Below are 21,187 nucleotides of genomic sequence, written 5' to 3' on the forward strand. Positions count from 1 at the left end.
AGGAAATGCCAATAAAAGCAGCCATACAGACACACACACACACACGCACACACACACAGACACACACACGCACACAGAGGCACACTGGTGCATTTGTGTTTATTTTGGTCTTTGTGGAGAAAGTGGGCACTTGGCTTTGGGTGGTAACTCTAAATTGGTTACTTGAGCCTTCCTTTCCCAGACAAAATACAACTCACAGGAAGTTGTGTCATAGACAACTAGTGCCAAGTGAGTCCAAGGCTAAACACTCAATTTTTTTAGTGTGTTGACCCAACATGCAAGTCCTGTCATTACTCTGAAGCAATGATAACTGTTTTATTTCATTTCCATCAATATTTCCTAAAGCAAACAATACGTGGGCTTGAGTGTGACATGACAGAATAACCAGAACACCTGCGACATCTGGGCTGCAAACCATTATGTCCATGGTGAAACCATTAGAATCCCACAGAGACTGCAACACATAAAAACACAATGGCGGGATTTGTCTTCTTCACAGTTAAACATTTATTAAAACCATTACTTTCCGAACTATTTGACAAGGATGTGAAGGCTGAGGTGAAGGATGGTTGTTTAACACATCCAACTTCCACGCAGGAAACCGGAGATCACCTCCCATAAAAGGTAATTAGCGTTTTATTAATCGTAACCACAACCGTAACCAAGTGTTTTAGCTGCCAAACCCTATCCACACATTTACCATATTTTATTGGTCACAACCTCAGTCTTTCCCTAACGTGAACCATTCTATCATTGTCATGCACAGATAGTGTAGAAAGAGAGATTTTTTTTTAAATGGTGGCACTGGATGTAATCAACCAGTGTTATATAATGCTGACATTCTTGTCTGGTGATAAGATTGGTATCACTTTGTGAAACTGGGGCTTAAAAATGTCTCCCAGACATCGGTTTACCCGCACATCTGTGAGCACAGCAGGAGTCACAAATTGAAAACGCTGCATCACATTATGTCGCACGGACAAAAAATTTCTGCTTGCCAATCAGCAGCTACTCACAAAGAGTGATGCCTACAGTGTCTGATGTGCCTTCAAAAAGGTCTAATGGAAACAAAACCAGCTGCCTGCATCCTGGAGTGATTCCCAGCAAAGAACTCACTGTTCCTCTGGTTTTAACAGTGTTGTTTGAGTTCCAGTAAGACAATTTGATGAGTCAGTCATCATCTAGAACAAAAAGCTGGTGCTACATGTTTGATGTGAACACTGGGCAGTAAATAGCATTTGTAATATGCCAAAGCGAGTCCCATCTGCCAGCAGTAAACAAACATTACTTCCTGTGGACACTCCACACTAAAATAATGATTTGTAGCCTCTGTAATGTATGGAGCCCCCCTAGGGTCACCTGTGAAAACCAAGCCATGTGTAACTCTGTCTCTTACTTAATAAACCAGTTCACACCATTTATAAACCGTGCTATGGGATTTGCAATCCAAGCATTTTACAGACCTGCACCCACCAAGTAAGTCCAATTTATTTAGATGTAGGGATACATTTAATGCTATATTGTGTGTCTTTTTTTATTATTTTTTTTTTATTACTGAGATGACCATAGAGGGGCTCTGTAGTAACGCATCAGCTGTGATGAAAAGTTTTAGCTGTTTATGCCGGCTGGAGCATCTCTATCCACTCACAATTAATACCTTTACCGTATCAAACATGTGATCTGTCCGACTGTTACAGAGGCAGATGAATGGGATCCTTCAGCTCAGTCACTGGAATGTCACTAAATAAGTGATATACAGCTCTGGAAAAAATTAAAAGACCACTGCAAATTCTTCTGAAATCAGTATCTCTACAAGTATGACAGCCATTCCATTCCTGTGTATGCTGAATTCCAACACAAACACACCTCAGTCTACTTACTGAGACACTGATTAGGTGATCACCTGAACCAAATCCTATTTAATGAGGAAAAGTATAAAAACCACTGCTGTGGTCATCACTATTCTCTTGCAATAGGACTCGCTGGATGGCAAAAACAGTGCTAGTAGTACCTCAAAAGTAATAGCAATCAAAAAAATAACTACTGACCATGCCAAAAGAGTTGAAAAGAAAGGTTTTGTTTGAGGAAAAGAAGGGTTAAATTCTGGCTTTACTGGCAGAGGGATACAGTGAGCGTCAGGTTGCTTCCATCCTTAAAATTTCTAAGATGGTTGTTCATAAGAACAAGGTCAAGCAGAAGACACTGGGGACAACAAAGCTACAGACTGGCAGAGGGCAAAAACAACTTTCCACTGACCGGGATGAGCGTCAACTCATTCGAATGTCACTCAGCAACCGTAGGATGACATCAAGTGACCTACAAAAAGGATGGCAAATGGCAGCTGGGGCGAAGTGCACGGTGAGAACAGTTCAAAACAGGGCTCAAACTGTGTAAAGCTAGAAAAAAGCCCTTCATCAATGAGAAGCAAAGAAGAGCAAGGCTGAGGTTTCCAAAAGATCATAAGGACTGACCATAGAGGACTGGAGTAAGTTTCATCTTCTCTGATGAGTCCAGTTTTCAGTTTTGCCCATCACCTGGTCATCTAATGGTTAGACGGAGACCTGGAGAAGCCTACAAGCCACAGTGTCTCGCACCCACTGTGAAATTTGGTGGAGGATGGGTGATGTGCTTCAGCAAGGCTAGAATCAGGCAGATTCGTCTTTGCGAAGGACGCATGAATCAAGTCACGTACAAGGTTGTCTTGGAAGAAAACTTGCTTCCTTCTGCTCTGACAATGTTCCCCGACTCTGAGGATTGGTTTTTCCAGCAGGACAATGCTGCATGCCACACAGCCAGGTCAATCAAGGTGTGGATGAAGGACAACCAGACCAAGACCCTGTCATGGCCAGCCCAATCTCCAGACCTGAACCCCATTGAAAACCTCTGGAATGTGATCAAGAAGAAGATGGATGGTCACAAGCCATCAAACAAAGCTGAGCTGCTTGAATTTTTGCGTCAGGAGTGGCATAATGTCACCCAACAGCAACGTGAAAGACTGGTGGAGAGCATGGCAAGACGCTTGAAAGATGTGATTGAAAATCTGGATTATTCCACCAAATATTGATTTCTGAACTCTTCCTAACTTAAAACATTAGTATTGTGTTGTTTAAAAATGAATATGAACTTGTTTTCTTTGCATTATTTGAGGTTTGAGAACACTGCATATCTTTTGTTATTTTGACCATTTGTCATTTTCTGCAAATAAATGCTCTAAATGACAATATTTTTATTTGGAATTTGGGAGAAATGTTGTCAGTAGTTTATAGAATAAAATAAAAATGTTCTTTTTACTCAAACACATACCTATAAATAGTAACATCAGAGAAACTGCTAATTTTGCAGTGGTCTCTTAATTTTTTCCAGAGCTGTATACAAAAAAAAAAGAAAAAACACCCAAGTTGAAACTCACCATGGTGTCTACGTGTTTGAGAGGGAGGTCACTGCTCGGCGCCTGTTTCAAAAAGACAGAAAGAAAGAGACAGAAACTGTGGTCAGTACCTGCAACACTTCATACCTCAAAAAGTCACCACGATGTGTTGTTGTGTCACGTCACATCATCTCATGTCATCTTATCTCATCTCCTCACGTCTTGTGTTAAAGCCACACTCAGCACCATTCTTTGCCCTAATGTGGCCTGGAGCAGAGTGGGACTCCACCTTGAATGCGTGGGACCATCTATAATCCCTCTGTACAAATATTTACACAAAGAGACAAGTCTGCTTCCATTAGCCAAGACCAGAGAGTCCATCCGTGGAGCTCTCTTTTTCAATGCCATATACAGCTATGGACAGAGAGAGAGAGAGAGAGAGAGAGAGAGAGAGAGAGAGAGAGGCCAACAGAGGGAGGGGGAAAGAGAGAAAAGGGGACAGTAAGGGACACAAAGAGAAAAGGAGGGAGAAAGAGATGAAAGGAGACTACAGAGGGGGTGAGGGGACAGTCAGGAAAGGCTGAGAGAGAAATAAGTGAAAACAACAGACGGGGAGGCAGGCTTGGGGGTATAGAAGGAGAGAGATGGAAGTTAAGATGTTTCATGGTAGAGAGCAGAAGAAAAAAAACATCAGAGCAATCCATGATGTTTTTGCTAACCTCAGACTAACACACACAAATGTTACTTAATAAATGAAGCATAAAATATTCAGTCTGAGCAGTGTTATAAACACCAGTCATATTTATATGAGAGGAAAGTTTACAGCTAATGGCACTTTTTATTGTAACAGAACTATACACAGTATAGAATAAAGGACTGCGTCCTGCATCCTGAATGACCAGACGGAGATTATGTAGAGCCGGAGTTTGAGCTTTTATGACCATTAGTTGAGGAGCTATGTCTCAGTAGATCTCCCTGGTACAGAGGACATCATGGACTGATGACTCATAGAGATCTGACTAACTGTTTGCAAGACATAAGTGGCAGAGCATGATACAGAACATTTTTTTAGTGCTGACCAGAAACAGCCTGTAAAATTGTAAAAAGTACTGGAAGCACTGTTTTCTTGTTCTTGATCAAATATTCTTGATCTAAATCAGGAAAGTGCAGGCTAAATTTAATTTAGGTGACATCTGGATAACGTTGTTATGTGAAAAAAAGTTTATGTTCTTCAAACTAAGTAAAACTACTGAAACTCACAACTGGTACACTGTTCTCAAACAAAAACAGCCCTGATCATTTGTGTGGATGACATATTTAAAGTCATGTGTGATGAGATCCATTCAAGCTGATGCTATTCAAACACAAGAGTGATTTGAAGGACAAGGCTGGTGATATTTGATAATTTTGTTACTCTCAACAAATCCAGAGAAAAGACCAAAAATAAACATAAACAATAAACAATGTGTTAGTCCATTTCATAATACTCTGTGACTTCCCCTGCCCTGCCTAGAGCCCATTTGTTCTCACAGGAGACATAAATCTTTCAAAGTCACAACAATACAGAGTCATTTTTTAAAAAATGCATGATAAAATGTCCAAACAACAGAACAACCAGGAGTTATACTGTTAAAATATTGGAAATCGTTCTTTGGACCAGAGCACATCACATCACAGTGGAGTCCTGAACGGCAGTGATCACTGGATAGACCCACACAGAGAGAGCTGGGAAGTGACACCAAGGATGCTCTGCTTCTGTAGAAAGCTTCAGTGGAATATAAACAGTAAACGCAAAGGGTAAATTATAGTTTGGCTGTGCAGGCCCCAGAATACAGACTCTAAAAGCCCAGACTAAACCACTGGCCAGGGAGAGAGAGAGAGAGGCCTTAGAATCCTTCTAAGTCTATCCCAAACTGCAGCCTCAGCAGTGACATGCTGACTGACAGTGTTTTAAAAAAAAACAAAAGAAAAAAGAAAAATGGGATGTTATCAATGTCATTGTGTCTGACACAAAGATCTGCTCATTCTTTCTCTACCAGGTAGGTGTGTAAATGCTTGTTGTTATCATACATCAGACACATGGAACACAGTGGAGCTGCCTCCAGGAATGAAGGGAAAGGAAACACCAGACTGATGTTTGAGGCTGTAAATGCAGACTGTGGATTTGCTCCGAGGCCAAAGTTTGCAGCCGCAGGCATTTTCACTCAAATAGAACCTATTGTGCGTATACCCAGAAAAACACACACAGACACAAACAGTTCTCACAACGATATATTCTAACATGTGCGTTTCCGCTTTGTAAAATTGCAGCCAGATGGCTGGTGTGTGTGTCTGCATGTGGATTGTTGCTAGGACTTGTAACTAATTCGCAAAGCTTGAGAAAGCCTGGGAAGTTATGTATCAGCAAAATAGTCCACAGAGGAAGTGTTTTCAGTTTCTCTCAGCCATCTTCAAAGAAAACATTTGAAGGGGAACTGGAACACTGAGGCTGGTAATGATATCAAAGACTTTTTCCATCGAGACAAGTCAAGCACAATAAATATCCGTCTAATCACACATTCAAAGCCAGCAACGGGCTCATTTCATAGACTGAAATGATTTAATGGTTTAAAATCAAACAGCAGAACATCATCCTCTCTAACCCTGACTTTTCTGTGTCATAGTGACATTCAGATTCAAGATAAAGAGGTTAAGCCCCAGAGCCTAGAACTGTGGCTATGTTTGCAGTTTGTTTATGTTCAGCAGAGAAACTCTGACATCCAAAATTGGACAACATCAGACAGAACTGCATTTAAAACCACAGCGTGTGCTATTTGAAACTTCTTACTTCCAATAATTTTACCCATAACCCTGCAGCCTTAAGAACAATACTGCGTCTTCCTGTTCTATAGATGAACCTCCAATCTGAATGTACTCTGGCCTAACAGTGAATGTCAGCCGCACAGCCACTGAGCAGCATCCACAGCAGATACTCAGATTTTCAGACTCCTCGGCACATCCCTCGCTCAGAGCAACGTCATCACCTTGAGCCAAGTCAGCTGAGCATCATGTTGCATTTGTTGTCATAGTTAAATTCAGGCTGGTAAAGCACTAACAGGCACAATAACAGACGAACAGTGTGCTAAAATGTTGTTTCAGAGGAAATCAAGTCCAGTACTTCCTGCTCGGACAGAGTGACTACATCTGGGAGGTGCTGAGGTTGTTGTAAATTAATTACAGTGATAAAGATGACTTGTTGACAGATGCTGACAGCCTCATTCTGTTGTAATAAGATGGCCTGCTTCTCTTTGCTTTGGAGAGCTTCTGTCTGTGTTCAACTGGTCCCACAATGTCCTACTGATCGCAGATTGACTGAAGGAACGTTCCAGTCTATACAAACTTGGTTCTTATTTTCACAGCCTTTTACATCATCTGAGTCTGTTCTGAAAACAATGAACTCCCCAAAGTAACCGCTGAGATTTGGGGACATGTCAACATCCCTACACTGAAGAGTAACTAACAAAAACACCCAGACAAGAATCAGTAAATCAGACCGGTTACAAACAAGCACACAGTTTAGCCCCATTCAAGTGTTTTTTCATTGCAGATTGTTTTTAGATTGATATCAGTGGTGATAACCAAAACAGAAGATAAAGCAGGAGAAGTTGTAACAACAGTAAGAGTATACTGTAGCTATTCAGTCTGTGGGTTCTACCTAGATACTGATGAACTTCTAATCTAGCTTAATTCAAAATCAATATCCTGTTACTGTGAGCAGAAAGAGAAGATTAAGGATGCAATCCAGAGAGACGGAGCCAAGTTTAAGGAAATTAGCACATTAATGGTCTGTAAATTATATCATTATTATGCAGGTGTTTTTGCTGAATTACATAATTTTCTCACCACCAAATCACAAAAGTGTGGCCACAGCGGGGGGGTTGGAACCACGTGATCGAAAGAACACCTGTCACTCTATATACAGATAATGTATGGTCAGTGCAGCAGGTGAACGTTGGGAGTCAGTCTGTAAACTGGATGTTTAAAGCAGAGAGTCTGTGTAATAATTTCACCTTTCAGGAGTTTGTTTGTCTGACTTCTTGTGCTCTGACATTTTTTAGCAATGTGTTGCCAGTTTTCCAAGACCTAAGTTATGAACCAGGGGTGTAAAGTGTTATTATTGCCAACAGGAGTGACATCCAAAACTACAAAAATAAAACCCAAGTTGTACGAAATGGTTCAGACCCTTTAATATTCCTATAGGCTGCACATCAGTAGCCCGTTCCAAAACACAATACACTGCTTATTTACAGTCCAGCACTAATCATCTGCAACACGACTGAGTTTAAGAGCCTTCTGCTTTGTGACTTGTGAAAAGTGTCATGCGAAAACAAACATGACGAGAGAACACTGTTGCAGCCATGTGCCTGTCTCCTACACGTACCGCACATCAGAGTCTAACTCTCACCCACGGCTCTTTATCTTTGCCAGTGCCGCACCATGTGCTTTCTTTCACATGAGCACAGTGGCTCCTTTGACCAATTCACCAAATTATAGCCCACTCCTTTAGGAAGGCAGAGGTAGCTAGCATGCTGGGAGTTTCCCCTCCTTGAGAGGCGGGTAAAAGCGTAACCCAAAGCAGTGCCTCTTGGGAAATGACCCAGGACTAAATATATAGCTGTGCATCTTTAGCGCTTAAGACACAGCCCATTTAGCCCGGCCCAGCCAGCTCGGTGTGGACAGCAGAGTGGTTAAAATTGCCACTTTGGGTGTGTGAGTGCGGGTGTGAGACGAGGAGAGAGAGAGAGAGTGTGTGTATTACTCTCTGAGAGAAAACAGACAGAAATGGTTGTGAGTGTTGGAATGATTCAGTGTTTATGTTCAGTCACTGACATGAGCATGCAATAGCTGATTCTGTATGTGTGTGTGTGTGTGTGTGTGTGTGAAACTGAAAGAAAGCATTCAGTTTTTTGGTCTTGAAACATTCAAATGCTTGAACATGGCTGACCTGTACAGGATTGTGTGTGTGTGTATGTTCAGGTGATAACCCCAGGCAGAGTGAGAAGTGTCTCTGAGCTCACATGGGAATGCTGTTGTTTTTAGACTAAGCGTGTGTGCAGAGCGCTACTTATCGTTTCCTCTCCTTCAACCAACCCACCCCCCCTCTCGACCCCACCCGCCTCCACTCCGCCTCCTCACCCTCTCTTCTTCTTTCTTTCTGGACAGCCTCGTACAGTTTTAGTACAATTGCTTTCTTTGGAAACTTTGAAACACACAGACACACACCATCTGGACTGGCAGAGAGTGGCTACGCACCAGCTCTACTCCTATGTTTACACTGCAGTTTGGACAGTGGCCCACAGTGAAAGCTTAGCGGCCTCAGACATGCCTCGATGTGCTTGTGTTTCAACTAAGCTGCAGGGATGATGCGTTATTTGGCTTTGATGATGAGAAATTATGCAGAATTCCTTGCCAGTAATTAAATAAAAAGTTAAATGTGCGATTGCAATTCACCCAATTCATACCCCAATGAAAATTCCCAAAGCAATAAAAAAGCTAGGAATAAAAACCTAAAAAGTGCTTGCTTGACTCTTCTGAGATGCCGCTTTCTGTTGTAACTGACTGAGGATCAGTCTCAAATTAAACTGAATTAATTTCAGTTTCCGAATAAATTCTGATCTGGTTTTCATCTACCACGAGCAGCAGATGTTTAGGGTTAAAACATCAGGACAGGTAACAGGTAACTTGAAAACTAAAAACTGAATTAACTTCAGAGCACTTCCCTCTGGTTGCCTGAATATTCTGGCGCTGTGGGTTGTCCATTGTGTCTAACACCATCCATCACTGTGGGTGATACAGACTGACAGGTAAGGCACAGGGCACCTGTAAGGGCTCTCAGCTGGAAATGTCCAATAGTGCCTCCTAGTGGTAATAAACACAAACTGCAGGCCTAGACACTGACTAGCATCATGATGGCTCACCTGAATCTTCAGTCCTTCATAGTAAAAATCATTTAAAAGTATAACAAGAGCTATTTTGTCACTGAGCAGATCAAAGTGAGTTTAAAGTATGAGTGACACTCGTTCCTTCAGTGACCTAACTCCCTGAATGTTGTTGCTTTCTATAGGTGAAACCGTTTAACATGTTTGTTTGTCTTCAAAGAAAAAGACCAGCAGTTTGGCAAGAGTCTTAATAAATGTTTTATCCTCTAGTGGCTGCCTAAAAAGGCAATGCTGCTCCCTCCACTGGAGCTAAAACCTCCTCAGAGCCAGTTCCTGCTGGACTGAAAACATGCCAAATGTGATGTTGAAAATGTGATGCTTAAAAACTACAGGACAGAACAAATGTTTTCAGTCACCTGATGTCTCCACATTGTTTCATTGTATTGGTAATGGATATCATTCAAGCACTCACACTCTTCTCTGTCTTATGCATAGATGTATTATGAGTGTATAACTTGCACAGCATTTTTACAAGAGTATTTTTCCCCAGAGGAGAGAAACACCACTTAATAGGGTCAAGCAGATAGGTGACACCAACATTACTGTATCAATAAGAATAGTTTATATTATATTGTATATATGTTTGATATGTCTTTCAACATCATACAAAATCATATGTATAATAATCAGCTTGAGACTCAAGCAAGCTGTTCTACACTTATATTTGAGAAAACTTTTCAAATCTGTGACACAAAACTCATTTTTGTCTGTTTATTTGGAATCATTAACTTGGACAACTGAATTTTGTAAAATCAATAACACAATATGATCATCTTCATAGTAATACGACGACTCCATTTATTGCCCAGTCCTACCACTTAACACACAAGCATTAGCACACACACACACACACACAGACACAAAAGCACTAACACACACACAGCTGTTCCTCTCTCATGCTCCATGGTCCTTCATCTGCAGCTTTCACACAGCCATGTCCCAGAAATGTAAACACAGTGTGGAGGAAGGAGGGGCTGTGCAGGCCTGTGTGTATCCAGGGTTAGAGTTTGGGTTCTGAGTGCTTATTCCCATTCCCATCCCCTTGGGGTAGGGGGGCTTCTAAAATGCCAGGGGTCCCATAGGACCTGAGGAGAGGAGAGTGGACAGTCCCTGCTGTGGGAAAAACCCCTGAGCCGTCTCTGACCCCAAACCACCTCTGACTTCTCTTCTGTGTTTCTCACCCTGCCTGTCCCTGCTCCTACTGATATCGACCCGGCCGCTCACTCTGTTATGTAACCAAAAGCCTTTGCCGACATGTGAGAGAGGAGGGAGTCTCTAAAGGCATATGCCAAGTATTTTTACTCCTTGAGGGTGTGTGTATGTGTGAAGGGGGGGTCTTCTCCACCACACCTACACCTATTAAACAAGTTACTTTCTCTCCTCTCTTAATACTTCAACTCTGCATATGTCCCAATATGGTAATAACATGGAAACATCTTGAAAATAATTTTGGAAAAAGGGAACTGTCTTATCTAGACTACGTCACTACGTCACTACACTCTCTTTTTTCGCCCCCTAAGATTGAACTTCCCATGCATCTAAAATATTAAATGTTCTGTACATGCAATAAATTATGATAATAAGGTATGTGTGCAATGTAGTGTATAAGGCAAATAAGAAAAACAAGAAAGGTTTTATGTCAGTGCCTTTCTGAATGCTGTTACAAAAATGATTCACTTCACTGTCTTCTGATCTGCCACCACTTGGTTAAGAGTCTACAGCCCTGCTAGCTGCTCTGGGCTGAGGCTGATGGGAATGTCATTTTTCAAAGATATAGAGAGCCAAAGTCAAAGCAGAACTTCTGGATTGTGTTGGAGAAGTAAGAAAACTTCATTCAAAAGCCCACTGACATTTGTAACCACACTAATAAGTAAAAATCCAGCCTTGGAAGTAGATACAAGAATGTGGAAAGTAAACCTCAGCAACAAATGAAAGTCAGATGAAAGAAAAGCTAAATGAGACACTGCACTGAGTTACAGAAGCTAATCGAATAGAGGCTCGCCCAGACATGATGTCATGTTTGGACAAATTAAAACTTTGACCTGATGATGGCGCTAGATAAGAAGTCAAGGGTTCACCAATATAATTACAACTCATCCTTTGGAGGACATGAATATCTTTTGGGGAAATCCATCCAATAGTCGATGAGACATTTCACTGAGAACCACAAATGTCAATCTGTGGCAAAATCATTAGGATTTATCCTGTGGGACCATGACTGTAAGTACAAAATTTCAGTATGGACCAAGGCTAAAAAAAAGCACTACTGACTAAGAAACATGATGTGAATAGCACTAAGTTTCCTCTTGTTACAGCAAACCACCCCACCAGACATCCTGCCTAGAATGAAGTTATTTCTGAAACACCATTCCACTCTGCCTATGCTACTGAGAGACAACAATCACAATTTGAAGCCACAAAGTATCTTTGTCAGGACAACACTGGTGGCTTTAGGCATCTGCACAAATGCTGTTGTTTTTCTGTTGAGGACAGTCTCTTTTGGTTTACATGGGTAGACGAACAAGATATCACAGAGCTGCTCTTAAAGTGTGAAAAGTCTCAACCCTCTTCCAAGAAAATTCCTGTTTTTCATTAGGAGGAACCAGCCAAAGAAAACCAAGCCAAAATGCAAGGTTGATGGACAGAAGGAGGAGGATGTTGGCACCTGATAACCGGCAGTTACTGACGTTTGGAAAGCCTGACATAACTAAACAGGCTGAGGGTGACCACAGTCTGAACTGATGTTTCTTCATACTGTACTTTCTAACACTGGTACGAACACTGGAGAGAGTAAATTACAGCTTAGCATGCAGACAAGTCCATTATGATAATAGGTCATAGTGAATGGGACTGGAATTGTTTGGCCTCCTATAACTGCAACATCTTAACTTGGTGGGATGACTTCATAAAACTGCAGTTTACAAGCCTCTGTTTATGTGTAATTCAGCACTGTAAACTGAAAGGCCCAATCTGCGTGTTTTTATCATATAAAGTAAAAGTATGTGTATTTGGCTTAAGAGTGAAAACTTGTCTGAATCAGAAAACACTGACAGATTTAATTTTAGGTAATTGTGTGATGAAAGCCCTATTCATCAATAAAGGAAGCAGGGGTTTAGTAATAGAGTTACATTTTTCTTTGCATGTGGATCATTAATTGAGTCAAACAAGACAGAATAATGCATCAAAAATAACTTTCCCATGATGTTTTAGACATCATCCCTTAGAGACTGAAAATCACATTGACCCTGTACTTAACTTGCTCATTCTGTTTTTTCCTCCACCTCAGCTGAAGTGGATGCCTTCAGAGGAAAAAAAAAGCACTGTAATCTCATGTAATATACTGTATACACATTTGGTGACTTTATATTCTCTCGTGGGACACCTAAGAAACACTGACAGATGAAGACTAGCTCTTAGTTCAAAATGAAACATGTTGATTTTATGTACTGGCCAGCTCATACATTCCCAGGGAACTGGGATCATACTGTATATCGTCACAGGATGGCTGGTCGGTGCTTGTATACACAGCGTAATACAGGGCACATCAGGGAAATATGTGTGGTTCTAAACACAGCGCTAATTGGACCACATCTAGACCATCTTTGCCCCGCAGTTACTCATTACTCAGCAATGTCCTGGCCCTGTTCCTCCACTACACAAGACCTATAAAAAAAAAGAAGCTAGATGACGTAGGTGTTAGCGGTTTATGGTTTTCTGAGTGTGTGTGCATATCTCTGCTTGTGAGCGCATGCATTCTTTATGTGTGTTTCTGGGGGGGGGCATGTGTCCAGATGTGCAGTCTACCTCAGCAGAATCTCTAATCTCTCTCCCTCCATGCCCTCATCCTGCCTCTGGGTTTGTGCAAAATAAAACCTACTCCTGGCAGCGTTGGCTCAACATGAGGGCACATCTGAGCAATGCAGTCACTTCTGTCATCGTCACTGCTGGACGGGATCTTCCAACCACACATCATCAATTACAATAAATGGACTGCCAGTTGGCATCACCTTCCCCACAATGGACTGTTTCATTCCAGATTCATTTTGTACACTCCATAGTTAGTAACCAGTGGGTTACTATATTTAAATCTGGACTAAGAGCCCACTAATTTCATAATTACACTGATTTATTATGAACATGCTTGTGGAGTTGACTTTTACATAATCCTTCTACTATTTCTGTCACCTTCTCACACTGTGGCTTCGCAAAAGTATGTGTGTCCACAGTTTGACAGTAGATGGTTATGAAAATAAATATTATAGTAATAGCTGCATTCATCCTGTTAATTTCAGTTCTAAAACTATTAACACAACTCCATAGAGGCTCATTCAGCCAGATTTTTGAGATGTCAAGGAATCCAAGCTTGTGCTACAAATCCATGAAAGTTCAATACGAGTACTTCACTTCGGTTTTAAAGACCATGCCCTCCCTGCTGCTTCCAAATACAAACCACTGAAAATGTAATCCTAATCTTGATAAAAATAAAATGTAGAAATACACCTTTAAAGTACATCTAAAAATGCCCTTATGACCTTAAAAACATCCCTTGAAATGGTAAACTCACAAAGCAGCCCTTGTTATTCTTCTGTAGCTGAGAAACAGCTGCATGAAATTATCTGATTTTAATTCCATTCAGAAGGAGCATTATCATTCGGTAATAAAGTTTTATTTCTTGTAGCTCGTCCATCTCATTGGAATGTCTGGATTCACAGAAGTTAGATTTTTTTTTCCCCCAACATTTTTCTCCAACTAAGTTAATATAGAGTATGGTGGATGTTGGAATCAGGCTGCACCTGAGTGGGGCAGTAACTCATGTTGGTCTCTGGCTGTGAGCAAAGGAATTCACCAAACATGGGGCTGAGGAGAGCCGATACACACCTCAGGCCGGACTGCTGCAGTTGGGAACACTTGCTGGGCATGCATGCTTGCACGTCAACACAAAAATACACACAAACAGCATCATCCAGTTCCTGTCTTACACCAGAAGGATGACACATACTGTATGCACAAGTGGAACGATTTACTCATCTATGTCATACATATTTTCACATAAAGTGAACAGAGAGGGGCTTTCCACAGTGCAATCAGAGTAACACCTCAGGTGCACAGAAAGCAAGCTGAAGTTCTCCATAGGTGTTCAGTCCATATCTAATTCCCATACTTTGTATTCCTTCAATGCCGGCATGGTCCATCTGGCTGTATTTTCAGGCTGCTGAAAAACCACTGTTGGTCTTAAAAGCCACTGTTCCACACAGCTTGCAAGGTTTTTTTTTTCTCCACTCTTCTCAGCAGTACAGTAAAGATACGCCAGCATATGTTTTACACCTCAGCACATCAGCGTTTATAAGAGCAATCAGCACCTTTAATGCAGGCACAAAAGCCTCTGGGGACACTGCTGTTGACAAGCAGAGGAGAAAGAAGATATAATGGAGGGACATGCTCTGCGCTTTCCATTTCCTACTGTCTTTTTTTTTTTCTTTTAATCAAAACAGTGGACCAGGAGGGACAGAAATCTGTTCTGTTCTGTCTTTGCACTGACTAACTGAAAACTAAAACAACTAAGCCGAGCAACTTTAAAAAAAACAAAAACATTTTATTTCTTGCTATGAACATCTCAGGCAGTATTGTTAATTCTGCAGTCATACCCAACTGTACTAAGAATTTTATAGTAGCAATCTGAAGTTGACTGACACTAGAACTAAAGATCAGAAGTCACCTGTCAGATAGCAGGTTAAGTTAGTAAAGTGAATGTTTATGATGTTTGTGGTAAATTCCTGCTGTCTGTATCCAAAGGTGTTCATTTCAGAAACCAAATAACTCTAGTCAAGAGCAGGCCATTATTAATGCCCAGAAAGCTTGGCCCATACTGCTGCACATCTTAAACAGATGTCTTCATGTAGAAAGCATCTAGTGCGATGGCATCTGTAGAGGATAATACATTCTTGCTTGATTACTGCAGCTTTTATGAAAGAAAAACAAGACGTTTTGTGAAATATTTTCTCTGTGAGTGTAGAAAAGTGCAGGGGATATTTGCTTTGGTTTGTCAAGCACCCAAAACCATTTAAACGCACAACATGCGAGAAAGAGAGCGAGCAAACCATATCCAAGTCTAACACAGCTTCTAATGCCAATACCAAATAAGGCAACGGAGCAAGCATGTTTTTTATTGCCCTTGCAAAATCACTTCATACTTTGACTACATACATACTTTGTTCAGTGTTATTTTAAAGACCAAAATACGTCATAAGGATGTAGCAGATTCAAGGACACAGCATTTGATTTACCATTATTATCTAGATTATTTTTTGTTTTCCTGACACGGCAGCCAAAAGATCAGAATTTCAATGTACCTTTTTAGAATTTTTGCACAACACACAGAACAACAGCCAGGCGATGGCTAAATCAAGTAAAGTCAAGTTTATTTATACTGCCCCAAATCACAAGTTTGTCTCAGGGGGCCTCCAGATAATGGTTCATTATCTGCAATAGTAACTGCCTTGTTAGTGTAGCTGATAGAGGCTGTTACTTTCCAACCGTGTTTGCAATAATTCTCCACCAGGAAGGACCCAATAATGCCTGCTGAGCACTTACAGCATGGAAGCAATTACTAAAAAAAAAAAAGAAGAATGTATTACTTACCAGCTCATAGTTTGTTGCTGGAACACAAGATGAGGACACCTGAAAACAGAAAAGAGAACTGGTTAGTTATGTTGTTGATTATTTGAAACTGAATTAATATAAGAACATTAAAACAGAAATGTACAGTCCTGCAATAACTACGTTTATGGTTTTATAAGGGAACAGTGCACCCAGCGTGCTTTAGCATGCCAGTGTGTTTCATAGCCAGTTTTACAGCCACAAATGTACAACCAGGAATGTACAGGCTTCATTACGCTTAAATATCCACTGATTCATATTTTATATAACATATGAGAACAATGACTATGTGTACAGTGAAAGGAGTCACTCGAAGTGACAGACACATAGACCATTATCACCCAATGCTGCTGTTCCCCTCAGTTCTTCAGTTTCATGGCAGACAGAAAAAGTTAGCAGGTAACTGGTGAACACAGTAGAACATTTAGCAGCTAAAGGGCCAGATGTTAATTGCTCTTAATCGACTGGTTGTAAAAATAGATGACTGTAAGCTGTAAGTTAACACGTTAGCCATAACAACTTATAAGGCCATCATATGTCAAAGTTGTGCTCACAACAACCTCTGCAATGCTATAAAGTTTAAAGGGCATGATATAGACAGAGTACTAGTACTGCGATAAACAGACTGAAAAGCTGAAGGTTCATCTCACCAACAAGAAATCTAAGATCTTGTTTAACTCAACTACAGTATCAGCTGTGGTCAGTCAGTGGTGGGATTGCTCCAAAAGAACTCATGATCTGTCAAGTGCCTGGGCTAATCGGATTACCATCCGACAGTTTCCATAATCAGTCCATGGGGCTGGAGTGAGAGCATGAGGACTGAGGCTGATAAACAGGAAGAATATAATGATAATGGCCTCTAACAGAAGACTCAGATGAAATGCTTCCAGAAAAAGATGACCACTTGATGAGGATGAATACAAACAGGATGTCACCACTGATGTTTCCTTCCTGAGCCTGTCTGTGTTCTGTCCTTTTGAACCTGGTTTGCCATCATTTTATGATGGTGCACATGGAAAAAAAATCCTACAAACTTAATTTTCACCACTTAGGCTTCTACACCACAATCTTATTTGCACAATACTGACAAACAACAAACGACAGCACATGACAGCTTTATGATTCCAGTAGGCTTTTGACTTGTTTGTATCCTTAATCCTTATTAGTACAACAGGACTGCGTCTTTTTTAGCTTTCAAAGATTAGGCCTGAGGGTTATCACAAGTGTTGACCTTTAAAAGCACCTTTCATCTTTGCTACTGCTCTACCACTCATGTTATCTCAGACTAATTGTGTCATTGCAAGAACACAAGCCTTCTGCTCTGTCAGGGTCTGCGTTGTGTTACTGTTGAAGGAAGCACATTCCACGTCTGCCCACAAAAATCAAGCAAAAATCTGGGTCCTCATGTACCAAATGTTAATGGGCTGAAATTGGCCAAATAGTTAGCAACCAGTGTTTATATGAATCAGCTGAACTCTGTACTTAAAAATATACATTTGTAACACAAATTGCACAGATGGGAAAAGTGTCGCATAGAGGGAACAAAAGCTAAAACGTGCATGCACAGAAATATATCAAAGACTTGTTGATGTGGAAATGTTAAAAATTACTATATAATGCTTCTAACCTTCTAAAAATATATTGTTTCAATGCCTCCTTTTTAAAAGCACTAAGTTTCTGACAAAACAAAATTTATGCAGTGGTGTCTTGCTAACTGGCCACCCATTAGTGGATGCTAACCAGACTAAAAGCACCACTGGTATGACTGCCATTGCAGTGTGAGAATGGCTGATAGGATTCACAAAGTTGAGGATGTGTGAGTCACCTTGGCTCATTAAAGTCTCGTAGTCTCTTTTATAGCCGTTGCTGCATCTGAAATCCTGGAATGTTAACTCTAAACAGGAAATGACTTGTATCAGATTAGATGCTTCAGCCCTTAGAAGCAGCTGATACACTGATATGTAATGAGGCAGTGCCTAAATTTAATACATTCTCCATCACAGTGGTGGTTTGTGAACCCATTAAACCATCCCTCACATGCTTGTGAGATGCTAAACACAAATTGGTTGGAAATGTCTAACTCCCGTTAGTGGCAAAAGTGAGCTCAAAGGAAGAATCTTTTTACATTTCACGGGAACAAAATGTTCCTTGGTGACTGTTGTCTGTCACAGTTGCCCTGCATCAACAGCCTACTTGAATGATGGCATCCAAGTGGAATGTGTCTCTGTTTTTGAGAATTTATGTCTGGCATGGTGGAGTGTGTATGGAGTTGACAGGCTACAGTACCTTAGTCTGGCGGCTCAAATCTCCTCCATTAAAAGTTATTCTAACCCTCCCATAACCCCCACATTCCCCAGCTCTTGACCTACCCCGCCATCAATGTCGCTCATGGACAACAACACACTGTGTTTCTTTCAGGGGCTCTGCTCCTTCAGGTGACCCTCTTACTGCCCTCAGGCCTCAGGCCTAGCCACGGTTTGTACTTGATGCTGCCTCAGCAAGCTCTTGAGAGCTTCCTGTAAATCGGGAATGACTGAGTATGTTTACATGCACAATATATCCAATATCCAAGTTATGGCAAAGTTTATGGAATATCCCATTTACATGTTTGAACATGTAAATATTCTGGTTTTGGAAATCTGGAAATGGACATCCTAACCCAGCCATGCAAACTGGATAATTCCAAACAAAAACAGGATAATGTTGCATGTTTAGGCCATTTTACTGCCTGCTGCACGCTCAGGGAGGTACATACTACAACTAACAACCAAAATGAAGAAAAGTGGTCTCATGATCTATGTGTTATTTCACCTAGTTGAGGTGTATAGTCTGCTGGTGTTTGTGTCTCACTAGACACTTGAAGCTCCTTCAAACCACATGCCCCACCCACACAGGTGTTTCCAATCATTTTGCCTGATTAGACCTCTTCTCAGGAATATGTGGGCATGTACAGACAGTGCTTGATTGACATCTCCCTTACGCTGCTGTTAGTTTTGGTGTGCCTGTGACGGTGGGACAACTTAATCATTCTTATTAGTACATGTAGTTTGGTGACCTCATGTCATTGCTGTCAGAGCTCTGCTCAGCTTCAGCCATGCAGAGGTCTTATATACCAACAAAGTAAGCCTTAATATGAGACAGACCCAATAGTTTGTTTAACACTGTGTTCGTGCAGTAGGGCAAGCAAGATGGTCCAGCAGAAAAAATCTATTTCTATTTCTATTCCAGATCAGAACACTGCATCATTATCAACAACACACTGGCCAATTAAATACATGGACCACCAGTAGCACCAAGCTACATTACTGTTACCCTTGGAAGTATGCAAAGGAGAAATGTACTTGGCTGGAAAACTTCCTAGAGTGATCAGAAACTGCCATGCTATGTCTTGGTTTTTGCTAAGCCTTCAAACTGAACTTTTAGGTTCATCATTCATCTTCTAGTTGTACCCTGTACCCTAGAGGTTTTTTCCCTTAGCGTTATTGTCAGTCTGAAAGTGCCTTGTAGATAAATACAACGAAGACTAGCCAATCTTTCATTCAAAGATTAAGCCATCAGATAAACTGTTATTAAGTCTGATACACTGTGAGGAATAGATGGAAATTTAATCTTTAAATGCAGCACTTTGGGTACACTGTGCCCTCAAATGAGAGGGCAAAACATAACAAAAAGAGCAACTTCATGTCCAAACATCAAAAAGGTTTTGGCATTTGACATTTAGCTGAATGTCATGTCTAATAAATGTCATTCTTTTCATTTGCGCTAAACAGAGTTCATTTATGTTAGAGACAACATTAATGACAAGATAGCCAATGTCGCCAGTGCAATAAAATCTCTAATGTAGAGGTCAGATTGAGAGGGTAGGTAGTCTGCCCACATCAGAATAGCTCACATTCTCCCTCATAGTAGGTAGCTGCTTCTTTTATTTGCTGATGCTGGAGAGGAACTGTGCACCATTGCAGTCTGGTAAAGCAGTCACAGCCATGATCTCCCAGAAACCACAGGGAATATTTATCTAAAGACAGGGTGCAGGTGAGCACTTAGCAGTGGGCTAACCACAGGTCAAGCAGTGGGAAACCACTATGTGAAAAACAGTCAGACAAAAAAGGGTAATCTGGAAAGTCTGCATGGAAAAACATAATAAGGTGCCAACAGACTTTTGAATAAAAGCATGTGAGTTACTGTCTGTTCCTCATGATGCACAGGGGATGGCAACATTTGTCAGTTGGTCCACCACTTTGTTCTGGGCTGAAATATCTCGACAACTCTTGGATGGATTGCCATGAAATTTGGTGCAGACATTTATGGTGCCCACAGGATGAATCCCACTGACTTTGGAATACCAGGAATACTGAAATGTAAATTTTTAAATCTGAATAAAGCATAGAAACAGTCTTTAAAACTAATAGATAATATGGACACAATGTAACCAGTGGCACCCGAATCACGTTTGAATTTTAATGAAAACCTAAACAAAGCCTTTGTCCCTGCTCTGCCGTGCGTGGGGAGGAGGCCTGGCCAGAGTGTGTATTGATGCTATCGCGAGTATTCAAATGAGTGTAATATAATAAAGGATAATTGTGTTGTTGCATTCCGTACATGCTTGTGTTAACGGCATTAAACAAGGGCCCATTTCCTGCAGACAAAAGTCCATGTCAGATGTCTCTGGCTAGGAGGACAGCGTTCACATGCGGTCTGCTTCCTTCTAGACACTGACACACTCCAGACACAGTCACATTATGTAACTGATGTCAGTCTCCCAGATCTGTATATATTAATGAGCCCCACTAATGACATGACTTGTGCAGAGACTTAAATAAATGATGAATTGATCCATTATTTGGGTAAACAACCTGCACTAAAATCTCAGCTATGCTTACGTCTATAAATCTCAAACTTAATGTAGGAAAATCAGACAGCAGTGTGATAAATCGCCGCAGAAAAAAAGCACATTCCAGCTTTACTCCAAGCAGTGAAATGATTGCCATGCAGGGCAGCTTGTTTCCACCGTGCAAAAGAGCGTGGGGCCATGCGTTGTTGCAAAAAAAACTTTCCCCAGCCCTCTGCACTGGCATATTAACACACGGCTGCCCTGAGTGCTTTTATGTTTATCCAGATCTTTGCATCTGGCACATCCCAGCAGAACTATTCAGTGTGCAAATTCAATTGTGAGGCATAACCAGTA

At 41.0% G+C, this 21,187-nt stretch overlaps 1 protein-coding gene across 10 annotated transcripts in view; it reads right to left on the minus strand.

Moving 5' to 3' along the window:
* tns1b (tensin 1b) overlaps positions 1-21,187 on the minus strand; it is a 154,513-nt gene that overhangs the window by 55,038 nt on the left and 78,288 nt on the right. For all 10 annotated transcript variants that reach the window (XM_041058054.1, XM_041058045.1, XM_041058051.1 and 7 more), the window contains 2 exons: positions 15,985-16,023; positions 3,410-3,451 (listed from right to left, as the gene is read on the minus strand). In XM_041058054.1, the coding sequence (XP_040913988.1) occupies positions 3,410-3,451; positions 15,985-16,023 (81 nt within the window). The remainder of the gene's footprint in view (positions 1-3,409; positions 3,452-15,984; positions 16,024-21,187) is intronic.

This window comes from Toxotes jaculatrix, chromosome 15 (genome assembly GCF_017976425.1).
Source record: "Toxotes jaculatrix isolate fToxJac2 chromosome 15, fToxJac2.pri, whole genome shotgun sequence".
NCBI classification, from domain to species: Eukaryota; Metazoa; Chordata; class Actinopteri; family Toxotidae; genus Toxotes; species Toxotes jaculatrix.